Below are 12418 nucleotides of genomic sequence, written 5' to 3'. Positions count from 1 at the left end.
TTACCCGAGACGCTTACTAAAAACCTAGGTGCTGTGAGCATGGAAAGACGGCTCGGTGACTAAGCACTTGCTGCTTTTCCAGGACAGGATTTTGTACCCACATCAGGCACTTCACAAACACCTGTAATTCCAGCTCTCGGGGATGATATCCTCTTCTGACCTCTATCCTTGAACTCATGTGCAAACACACACATACACATTTAGTATCTCAAGTCCAAAGATATGCTGGTATCATTAATGTTAAAAGTCAAACTGTGATTGGAAACCTATTGTGGCACAATTGAAATCAATTTCATGGATTTCCAAATGAGAATTAGCCACAATTAATTTCTCAAGCTATTACCAACTCTATAACAAATTCTAGCCAGAATCTCCAAGAGCAAGCAGGAAAGACCAAACAAACTAGCAGGAAATGATCATTACTCAAAATTGAACTTCTCATAGATCCTAAGTTCTGTTCTTTTGGTTTTCAGACCTGGATCTTTACTTTGCAGCTTGGCCTCAGCCACTCGAATGCTAGAGACTGCTGGGACTGTACTACCACGCATGCCCACAAAGGTAATTTTAGTGGATAACCAGGATGTAACAAAAATATTAATAAAAAAAATTAACCACTGGTAGATTATGGTGGTCTTATGTCGAGCAGCAATAACCAAAACTAGAAAGAGAATAGTGTAGCCAGATTATTCTTTCCAACTTCACACATTTAATCAGTTGAACACAACACTTAACATAAAGAACACATTACAACATCTAGGTATGATTTTTAAAGATAAGGGTAAATCATTTTTTCTCCCTTTCCTCTTAGAACTTAATAAAACTAAGCAGAACACAATAGGAATTCCATCCTTAATAAAACTAAAATACATCTTTAAATCTAAGGTACTGTAAATCTAAGGGAAGGTAAGTAGAATACACTAAGTAGAAACATAGCCATCAAAGAGAAGCAAGGTGATCATAAACTAAAGAATTAGAGATTCAGAAACAAGTGTAAGGTTTTGGTCATGAAAATGGGACACTAACTAGACCTAATCAATTAGATACAAGTCTCCATATATTCTCCAAAATCAAACTGGACAGGACCTCAATTAGGCAACAAGGATGGGGGAGGCAGAGAGGAGGAGCAATGAATGGTGAAAAGGTGAGCACCCCCACACTGCCCCCATGCTGCAAACTCAATCCTTAGCCTCCTTTCTACTCCCAAGCAACAGAGTGTCGGCAGCCAGGCTTGTTATTCAGAAGACTAAAACTTGTGGACATGTCTGTCAAGAAATCCTAATATGTAGGTAATTCCAAAGAAATGAAAAGTTCTGTGTGCAATTACAGGTAGGAAAACTACTGAAATAATCATCCTCTATTATTCTTTGGTTGATTTATTTATTTTCATGTGTCTAAGTGTTTGACTACAAGGCATGTGAATTGAGCGAATGCATGATTACAAGAAGTCAGAAAATGGGTCAGAAGTCAACAGTGGCTGTGAGTCACCACTTAGGTGCAGGAACTAAACCCTGGTAATTTTCTAGAGCAACAAGTGACTCCATTTCTACAGACCCTATTTTATGAAACTCTTAAGACTACACACATGATAAAATTTACTGCCATCATAAAGTGACATGGTATCTATCAAACAGATTATCCTGCTGGATCCTCACTGATCAGAATTTCATGAAAAGCAGTGAGAATTCTTTGCCTGGAGATAACAAAGATAGGGAAATGAAGAAATAAAAGGTTTCTATGTGCCCTTACTGGCTTACAGATGGAAAGGAGCTGTGCATCAAGGAATGTGAAATGAGGAAGAGACCCAATTGAGTGCCCACAAAAAGATGAAGCCATCAGAGGTACAACAGCAAGGAACAGATTTCTTCTCCCAGTAGCAACAAGATTAGAAGTAAAACTTCAGAAACAGCAGACAGGTACAAACTTCACAAGGTTGATTTCAGTCTGTAAGATCTTAAGGCAAAAGAATTCAGCCACACTATGTTCTAGTGTCTGATCCACAAATTACTAGGTATTGAGTATTGTTTCTTGTTGCTGTATAAAAATTGATACAATGCAATAGGAAACCAGCAAATAAGTCACACTGAAATATATCAGTTGGCAAAAGAGATGTGTACACTTTTTGAATAAACTTTTAATGTCATTGCTACTGGCCATAAACAGAACTCAGGGATCACGAAAATTAAAGACAATTTCATAATATGAAAAGACAACCCAAGGGAATAAAATAATTTTCAAATGCCATCAAGTTCTGGAAAAGACTAGGACCTAGTAGTGCAGAAAAGGAAAATAATTACAGTGCAGTATCAAACTTCAACTGAAACATCCAATGGCAGAAGAAAACAGGTCAGTAATCTCAAAATCTGCAGAAAATTATTTTTTAAACTAAACTTCAATGCATAAACTATTAATCACCAACACAGCAAGACATTTTCACATGAGAGCTCAGGGGATTTTGCCCTTCAGAAGCAAATGAGGAAAAACAAAGCAAAACTTTAAAAACAAAGCAAACAAACAAACAAAAACCTTGCACATTTTACACATCTTTGTTGAGAATGATATTCTAGGGCCAGAAGGATGGCTCAATAGTTGCAAAACCTAGACATTATGAAAGAACTGATCAATTCTGAACACAGACAGGATATTTAGTCATTAAAAGTAAATTTCTACAATTTTTTTTCCTTTGACTGACTTTTTGGCTGCATTTTTAAGGGAATCCTTGAATACATATGGAAGAAATCAGAAAGGCTATGATGAAGTCTATATCTACATTCAAAGACATGGGGATGTCAAAAGAGTAGAAAAGAATAAAAGTGACATGAGATTATCCATGTACTGATGCTTATTCAAGTTGAAAAGATAGCTTGTATTATACACTGGCGATTTCAATGCAATCAATTCCTATCAAAAAGTTGCTGCAAACTGCAACTAAGTACTAAACCACTGGTGCTCGGATAGGAAAGGACTGGGCTACTGCAAGCCTCTTGGGCTATAATAGTCCATTAATATATAGCCTAGTTTCATGTGTATTAGGTATTAAACCTATCAAACATTCATTCATTAGCAATAAATTCACTCAGCAACACTGCAATTAAACTATTTTTCAGAGACTCTTAACCTGATGTGTTTTTTCTAACAAATAAAGAAGCATACATTTATAGTAGCAATAGATGTGTACAGATAACAAAGAAGACATGACTATCAAGAGCACAAGACATACCTGCAGCTTCTAGTAAAGCTTCCAGTCTAGCCTGGGTCTCTGGATCTACTGTCCTGAGGTCTGCACCATCAGCAGTGCCTGATAAGAGCAACTTGGAAGCTGTTTCCAGCATTGGATTCTCCAAATCATCCTGGTCCAAAATGAAAGACTCCACCTGGAAAACAAATACAGAAAAAGAAGTAAGGAAAGAAGGGAGGAGGACAAAAACAAATTAAGATCCAGAGGGGGGAAATTACATTTAATATAACTACCAATGATAAGTATGATAGCAACACTAAATAAATTCAAACACCCAAAGCCCATTGTTTAAACTAAAGAAAATTAGAAGTTGAAGGTATTAAGAACTCATTATTCAAATGCAATCATTTTATTTACTGAAATCATATGCATTCTTTAATGTGTGCATAAGATAGGCCTGAGCTTATGAACATAAATCCTGGATACTTCCCTGTACCAACTCTTTAGGTAGTCATTTTATGAGCTTATGAACATAAATCCTGGATACTTCCCTGTACCAACTCTTTAGGTAGTCATTTTAAACACTTGACTTTCCGTAGCCTTTGCACTTCGAATTTTAAAATTATACTTTATGCTTTAAATTTTAACTTTTTCATTACAACAAAAACTGTCAATTAAAATGGGTGGTTCACTTTAATCACTCTTAAAGATGTTTTCAAAACTCCAAGTCTGCTGGGCGGTGGTGGCGCACGCCTTTAATCCCAGCACTCGGGAGGCAGAGGAAGGCGGATCTCTGTGAGTTCGAGGCCAGCCTGGTCTACAAGAGCTAGTTCCAGGACAAGCTCCAAAGCTACAGAGAAACCCTGTCTCAAAAATACCAAAAAGAAAAAAAAAAGAAAAACATCAAAACTCCAAGTTTAATAAGCACTTTTTTATTTTGCCAGTTGTACTCTGTAGCAAAAAGCAGCATGTCATGAAAATAAACAGCTAAATGTTCTTAGATCTCAAAAATTGGTGAAAAGAGAGTTGGAGAGGTAACTCAGCAGTTAAAACCATATACTGTTCTTGCTGAGACTCCAAGTTTAGCTCCCAGTGCCTAAGCTGGAGGATTTACAAACACCTACAAAACCATACTCATGTGCACATATCCACATATATAGACACAAACCTATAATTTCAAAAGATAATGAACCTTTAAAAAATTAGTGAAAAGTGAGATCTGAAGTATTTCCTTTTTTAACTACAAATATACAGCAATAAACAACACTTGTTTATTTTGGTGTTACAATCTTCAGAACAAAAACATTAACACTACTATTTTTATACTACCAATGAAAATGTCAACACATTAGAAACAACAAATAACATCTTAGTGTTATGAGGACAATAATTTTGACCTCCTGATACTTGAAATGATATCCTAGACCCCAAAAGTTTACAGAATATATGTTTAGATAAACTCACTATAATTAAACCAGGGTGAAATGAAACAAATTTAAGGAGAAAGAAATACACCCACTATACCTCATTTTGTTGTTGATTTGAGAGTTTGGTTATGTTGCTCAGTCTGGACTCAAGATATCATACTGAGAAGTAATGGGAACCTAGGCAGACAAGACCACACCCTGCAAAAATCTTAAGGTGCTTCTTTCTACATGGCAATACAAAACCTACATTAAAAAACTGAAGTAATGGGGAGCTAGAGAGATCGCTTAGTAGGTTAAGTACACTAGGTGCTCTTCAGAGAACCTGAGTTTGATTCCCAGTGTCCACAAAGTTGCTTACAAACACAGTTCTTGGGGGATCTGACATCTCCTAGCCTCTGCAGGCATCAGGCATACAAGGTGGTCCATAGACATAGGCAAAACATTCATACACATAAAGAACACACATGCCATAAAATATAAATTAAGAACACACACACAAATAGATAATATAAAGCACAACATGCTCAAGTCTAGTATCTAAAAACACCAAAATAAGAAAAGCAGTGAATTAGAAAAGTATTTTAACAATGACAGTGACATTTTTTCCACCTTCAAAAGTCACCACTTTAAAATGGCTGTCTCTGGTATATGGGCCTGAGTGCTGGTACTCTTGGAGGTCAAAGGCATCAGACCCCTTTGTGCTGTAATTACAGGCAGCCTTAAACAGCCTGAAAGGGTGCTTGGAATAGAACTTAAGTCATCTGCAGGAACAAGGGAATGGGGGCTCACTTAGCCACTGAGTCATTTTCCCACCCCCCATTCCTTTCAGAGATAAGGTCTCATTGTATGTATAGTCCAGGCTACCTTGTGTAGACTAGGCTGTCCTTGAACTCAGAGATCCACCTACCCTGTTTGCACTACCACACCCAGTTTACCACTGCCATTTTTAACCAACACACAGTATTAAATTATGCTTTATTTTTGTTTTCACATGCAGAAGTTTATCACACCACACATGAGTGATCGACAGAAAAGTTTCAGTTCATTTCTCCTTCCAGCTTATGGATCCCAAGGATCAAACTCGGGTCACTGGATTGGTAGCAAGCATCTTTATCTGCTAGAACCATCTATCTCAACAGCCCATGACACTTCTAATATTTCAAAGACAATGAAGACAGAACACTCTGAAATAAAATTCTAAAGATTTTAAATTCAAACAAATGTTAAGATGCCACGGTTATACAATTTCTTTTTTTCTTTTTTTGATTGTCTTTAAAATAAGGTTTCTCTGTGTAGCCATGGCTGTCCTGAAGCTCCCTCTGTAGACAGGCCGGCGTCAAATTCACAAGAGATCCACCTACCTCTGCCTACTGAGGGCTAAGATTACAATTCCATTCTTAAAGGCAGCACCAACAGTATGCTAACGCATGGCCAACAGTCTAAATAAGTGCTAGAGTTAAAGGAAGTTAGCAGGTAAAAAGCGTAACTTCTACTTTATGAAGTGTAGTTTTGGGTGTGGCATGATTCAAAGCATCTTTGCATTCTGAAACATCGTCCAAAAAGATGATTGTTTCTGAAGAAAAGGTGTGCCCAAAGAATGACAAAATAGTATCTGCTGAAACACCTATAACAACTTAAATGAAAGAAGTTAAAATATATCAATATGAGCAAGTGAAATGAATACATAAATAACTAAATATGTTAAGCTACCTTTAGAAAGTAAAAAGATCCAATTCAATGGCAAAAATGACAGGTGCCAGATCTCTCAAAAAAGTAGTCAAAGAAGAAAAGAAGAATTTTGGCCAAAATAACTACTCTGTTTAGGATGAGAGAGGAAAATACAATGTGGCACTGGAAGATACAATCCCAGTCTGATGGACAAGTCCAGAGGCAGGAAGTTGATTGGAGGAGGTTTATGTTACAATGTATTATTACTAAGCCTAGTTAGTCTAAATTTACTAGAATAAATATACTTGAGAAAAAAAATAGCAGTGCAAGGCCTATGAGATGCTAAGTAAAGGCATTTGCAGCCAAGCCTACAGACTGGAGTTCCATTACCAAAACCCTGTATGTTGGGAGGAGAGAAGAAACTCCCACAAGCTGTCCTCTGACCACCAGATGTTCATGACACATTCCCCACCTCTATATCAGTAATTTATTGCATGTATGGTATGTGTGTTCACATAGTTTCTATGCTCTTAGAAAATAAACTTTGTTTAACTTACACATACAACCAACAAATATGTAATCTATGCTCAGGAATCAAGAAACTTTTGGAGGAGGAAAACTTCAAAGACTTGGAAATCTGGGTTGATGAGATGGCTCATCATGTGAAAGCCAAGCTTAAGGCCCTGAGCTCAATCTCTTGGAACAACATAGTTGTCCTCTGGCCTCCATAGGCTCACTGTGGGACCTGTACCTATCTCCTCTTACTCACACACAAAACTACCAGATGACCCTAAGATTGTTCCTTTTTGGATTCTAAAAGGTTTAGGGTATATCTGGGGAAAAGGAAGCTAATTATAAAATCTTCTATGGGGAAGGGAACAAAAATGCTCTTTTTGTTGATTAGTCACACATTATAGACAACTTGTATTCAAAATTATTTACTACTGTATTTATACATCAATGTATAAAAACCAATCTTAGTACTCAGAAACTTGATTATTTTTAATGATTGTACGAATGGCCAATAATACAAGTAAAAGAAAATGATATAATGTAGGGTAGTGGTGATGTAAAGGGCTACATGCAATTAGAGAAAAAGCAAATAAAATTCTCCTTTTACACCATTACCCTTTCCCCCATCTGGAGGCTGTATGTGTAGCCCTATGGTGTACTGCTTACACAGCATGCACCAAGTCCTGGCTTCAACCCTGAGAGCGGTAGAAAGAAACATTCAATATTTTTTCAAATAGATTTTGTGTTCTATTCCCAGTAAATGGAGATAGAATGATGTAATTTAATTTTATAAATATGCAAAATAGCCTCTTTTACAATTTCAAACTAGATTATGCATATATACCTCCTTTTCATGTTCTAAATGCTGTTAGTAGTTTACCCCTAAAAAGTATCAAAGTTTATGAATATTTGAGTATAATAACTAAGTTACACTTAAAGGATGTGTTATTAGAAGTGGGTATTCTATAAAAATGATTATGTATCCATATTCTTGTTTATTAATTTTTTTGAAAATGTCATACATGAGCACTGTATCTGCATTACTCCCATCTCCCTGTCCAGTCTTAAACTCCTCCAGTGTCCATCTGCCAAAACTCATGATCTCATCTTTAATTATTCTGTTACATGTACACCCATATATACACTTAGATATGCGAACATGTACTACTGAGACCATTTAGCTTTGCTCATATGTACATATACCCAAGGCTGATGACTTGGAATTGGACAAAATAAGAAGAGTGATTTTTCCTTTATTAAATTCTTGACCATTCTAAAGAGAGAAAACTGAAAAGAAATTTAAGAACCTTAAAGTAAAATTCTCGGGTCTACAATTAAGAAACACACAAAGATCCTTAATTAAACGGGAGGTTTCTAAATATGCAGTACAGAGAGGACCAGGTAACCCAAGGCCCACTCATTCATGCTGTGTACAAAAAATTCAATGCTAGAGGAATAAGAAACTCTACAAACTCTAACTTTTTTTTCTTCAGAAATCAAGATTCCTAAGTAAATTCACTACTAATGACTAAAAGTAGTACAATCAAACACTTCTGTTCCCCAATGCAACATAAACTGTGAGGCATTTCATGTGAAGTACTGTTTTATTCACTTGTCTTTGGCTACCCACATGTCACAGGGCATGTGTAGAGGTTGGAGGACAACTTATAGGGGACAGTTGTCTCTTTTCATCATGTAGGTTCCTGGGTTCAAACTCAGATCATCAGGATTGGCAGCAAAGGCCTTTAATCACCTCACCAGCCTTCCTAGGAGGTGTTCTCAACACTACCCCATTCCCAATAAATAATAATCTGATAAAACATTTAGAAATAACTCAGTTTTGAAAATAGTCATAAGGCAAACAGGATGAACCTTTTTTCTCAACCCAGGCACTAGAGGCATTCTGGATGAAAGCCTTTACTCACATGATGCCAGGAGTAACCCTTCTCATTTGACAACCAAGAACATACCCAGACACCGTCTAATGTCTCCCTGGAAGAGTAAAGAAAAGCTCCCTTCTCAATGCACATGCCCTCTAAAAACAAACAAACAAAAACAAAAAACAAAAATTCACCACTGAGAAAGTTGAGAACCTCTGAATTAAATAGAAGCAAACATATAAATACAAAAGGCATAACAATTTACAAAACCAGTAAGTAAAACCATTCTCCCATTAAGCAGAATGGAGCAAAGATCAAAGAACTTTTCTAAGTTAACAAGGCTTGAGCAACAATAAATCATAATACAGATTCTATCTGAAACCTGGCTTAAGCAAGTCAGCTAGGGAAAGCAGGCATTTGAGACGAGAAGAAATAGGACTATGTACTGAGTATCTGGAAATATAAAGGCATTACTTTGGCTATGTAAAAAAATACATTTTGCTTTTCTGAGATAGTCTCATGTATCTTTGCATGGCCTCAAACTCCCTATGCAGCCAAAGGTGATCTTGAACTTAGATGCAACACTAAGGATCACATCAAGAGGTTTATGCATGCAAGGGAAGTACTCCACCAAATAAACCACATCTCCGGCTCTAGAAAATCCTGAGCAATGCTGAAATAAAGCTACATACATATACATACATATACAACGCAGTTTTTGGACTGGACTCTTTTTGTGTTTGTTAAGCTTTTGTTTTCATGTGGCTCCGCTGAAGCATAATTCAGTTTTGCTTTGTTTATTTTTAAAGCAAATATCATCTACATTCAGTAATGCTTATATTACAAAGTAAAATAATTTTATCACAACCTCCCCAATGTAAAACAAATATAATAGAGATGGTTAAATAAAAAAACAAACTTTTCTTACAATGGTAAAATCCAAATAGATGTCTATACCAGAACTGATACTGTTAAATTGTTCTATACTCAACAGAAAGTTAAGCGGTAAATGGAAGTTATAAAATGATCTGGACCAGCTATGAACATCAGAAATATAATTTAACACTTTACTCAAATATACTCATTAACCTCATAGCTAAAGCCAAAGGAAGAGCAGACGGTGTACGTTAATTGGCCGTCATATATACCAACTCCACTAAAGAAACATCTTTATACCTTGTGTGCAAAGTAGCAAGCTAGCTATTTGCAACCGAAACACAGAAACGATTTAATATGCTCATTGCCTTTTATGAATATACAATGTTAAAAGCAAAGAAGCTATCAAATATATATGAAAAAGAGAACACTAAACAGGAAGACAGTGATCATACAAAGGAAGAAGACAATTCTCTATAAGCATATGCTTAAAGAACAAGGTGATTTAGGACAGCTCTGAAAGTTTCACCATTTACAAAACTTACTCAAAGACTTCATTTAGGCAAAGTGTTTTAGAAACACAACTAAGAGCCCTGCAAAGAGTTCTTTTGGATAAATGTAACTTCAGAGATGAGACCTATTGAGAATTTATTTCAATATAGGAAATACAGAATGATGTGCGGTTAGGCCAGACAGGAAGCTCAGACTATAAGGATAGCCATTTTTAAAATGGGACTCTCTGGAATTCAATATTTTGCATTCCTCTTGCCATTGCACCGACCAATCATTGGTGTTTTGCTCTTCTGTACACTATCCTGCTATTTACCACGGCAAACACCTGGACCTGAAACCAAACTTATGTTGTGACTAAAAGGGCCACTTCAAACTTTCCTTCCTTTGGTTTGGTTTTGTGGGTCTTGTATATCCCAGGTTGATCTAGACCTCTATCTGGCTAAGGATGATGATCCTGCCTCTAGCTCCTCTGCATTGTTGCCATACCCAGCTACAAATGTCCTATAGAACAACAAATGATTCTATATATCCTCTACAATAAGATCTCTGCAATGAAAACTCAAGTCACACTTATTCCCCCCTGATGATTTTTTGTATTTTTATGAATCTCACTTTTAGTATCAGTATTTGATTCTTATAATCAGCTTGATGATTTCAATGGAAAAATGGCTAATTTATAACTAAAACCTCTAACAACTATTTATATAAGACCTATAAAACATAAAGGCTCCATTTATTTGAAGCTGTGATCATGAACTGTATTCCCTAAGTTCAGACTCCCTATTTAGTGATATTCAAACGACAGGGTAAATAAACATAATTTAAAACAACATGTTTCCAAATATTGACAGAATATATAATTAAGAAAACGTCCCTTGCAAATAAAAGATGCTGAAAATCAGTGTGAAATGGTAGTTATAAAATTTAAGGAAGGAATGTGATTCCATAATGTCATCACAATGGCCGATTGCTAAGGACAACACACAATGCCCTGAAACATACAAAGTGTTTGACCACTGAGCTAGATCATAAACCCCTGAATAAATTCATGTTTTATACTAACTGCTTCTGTCTCAAATCCAGAAAAATAAAGGATTATTTGCACTTCCCCGTTCCCTCAACACAATGAAGCAGACTTACTGCAAATAAAAGTTTATAATTATACATGGCCCCAAACTATGAGTAAGACTTCAGTAAAATATTACAATTGTTAATCAAGTTAAATATTTTTAAGCTAATATAACAAAAGATTTTTTTCTTATTCTACAAAGACAAAATTAGCAACAAAACACCTCAAGTCTTATAAATTCAATGGGCCAAGAATGTATCACTCAGCCTGCAGAAGCCTGACAATCTGAATTCAACCCCAGAATCCACATAAAGGTAAGAGAAAACTACTCCATAAAGTTGTCTTCTGTCTTCCACATACTTGACGGAACACTACCGTGCCATACACATCACACCCATGAGAGTGAACAGAGACACAGACAGCATGCGATCCAGAGGAAAACCCAGAAACTCAGGGTCTCATAAGCTACGGTTGCAGAAGCCAAGGGAACACACCACAAGCACCTGAGAATATGGAAAATGCCTGGGGTACCTGTCGCCTCAAGATCAATTTCGAAACGTATCATCCTGGTTGCTCTGGGAGAGTTGCTATGAGGCATGGCCACTGACGAGCCAGAACTTCTGCCCAAATCTCAACCTTCCCAAACTGTGGACACAGACATGCTGTAAAAAACAAGACGGGAGCAGTTCCCATCACTGATGTAAGATTAAGGGCTACTACAAAGTTCTGGGAAGGGAAGGCTCACCCAGCAGTCTGTCACTGTGAAAACCAAATTCGTCTGCGACATAGACATAGCTCACCCTTACATCTCAAACACTTCGGGATATGTATGTATGTATGCCTATGTGGATTGGATTTCTGAAAGCAGTTGTGGATTCATGGTCCCTGAGTATAATGTGAGTCTTGATATTCAGAGAACTTGTTAACACCATTACTCTCAGCCCAAACGTATCTCATTAAAAAGAAAAAAAAAACAACAAAAACAAACAAGCCCTGAGAAACAGTGAGATAGCTAGCTACAGATGTGGCTGACAAATTAAAAACACAGACAGCTCTTCAGAGGACGCAGGGTGGCTCCCCACACCACAGATCAGCAGTTCCCAACTCCAGAAAATCTAGAATGCCTTTGGCTTCCATAGGCACCCACACTTACACACACACCCATACCCCCCCCACACACACACAATTTATTTTAAAAGAAGTTTCAAAAAAATTAGAAGTTAATGATTAGTATGACTCATGGTATTGAGACAGAAGTTAGCAAAATAAAAGTGAACATGTCTGAAATAAATTTAGA

At 36.6% G+C, this 12418-nt stretch overlaps 1 protein-coding gene across 4 annotated transcripts in view; it reads right to left on the bottom strand.

Annotated features, from left to right (window-relative positions):
* Ankrd17 (ankyrin repeat domain 17) overlaps positions 1–12418 on the bottom strand; it is a 150986-nt gene that overhangs the window by 85366 nt on the left and 53202 nt on the right. For all 4 annotated transcript variants that reach the window (XM_041671452.1, XM_041671453.1, XM_041671454.1 and 1 more), the window contains exon 2: positions 3218–3371. In XM_041671452.1, coding sequence (XP_041527386.1) covers positions 3218–3371 — 154 coding nt within the window. The remainder of the gene's footprint in view (positions 1–3217; positions 3372–12418) is intronic.

Source organism: Microtus oregoni, unplaced genomic scaffold (assembly GCF_018167655.1).
Source record: "Microtus oregoni isolate MIOR12 unplaced genomic scaffold, Mior012 000021F_ref0000039, whole genome shotgun sequence".
In the NCBI taxonomy this organism is placed as follows: Eukaryota; Metazoa; Chordata; class Mammalia; order Rodentia; family Cricetidae; genus Microtus; species Microtus oregoni.
This window is presented reverse-complemented; position numbering and strand designations above follow the sequence as displayed.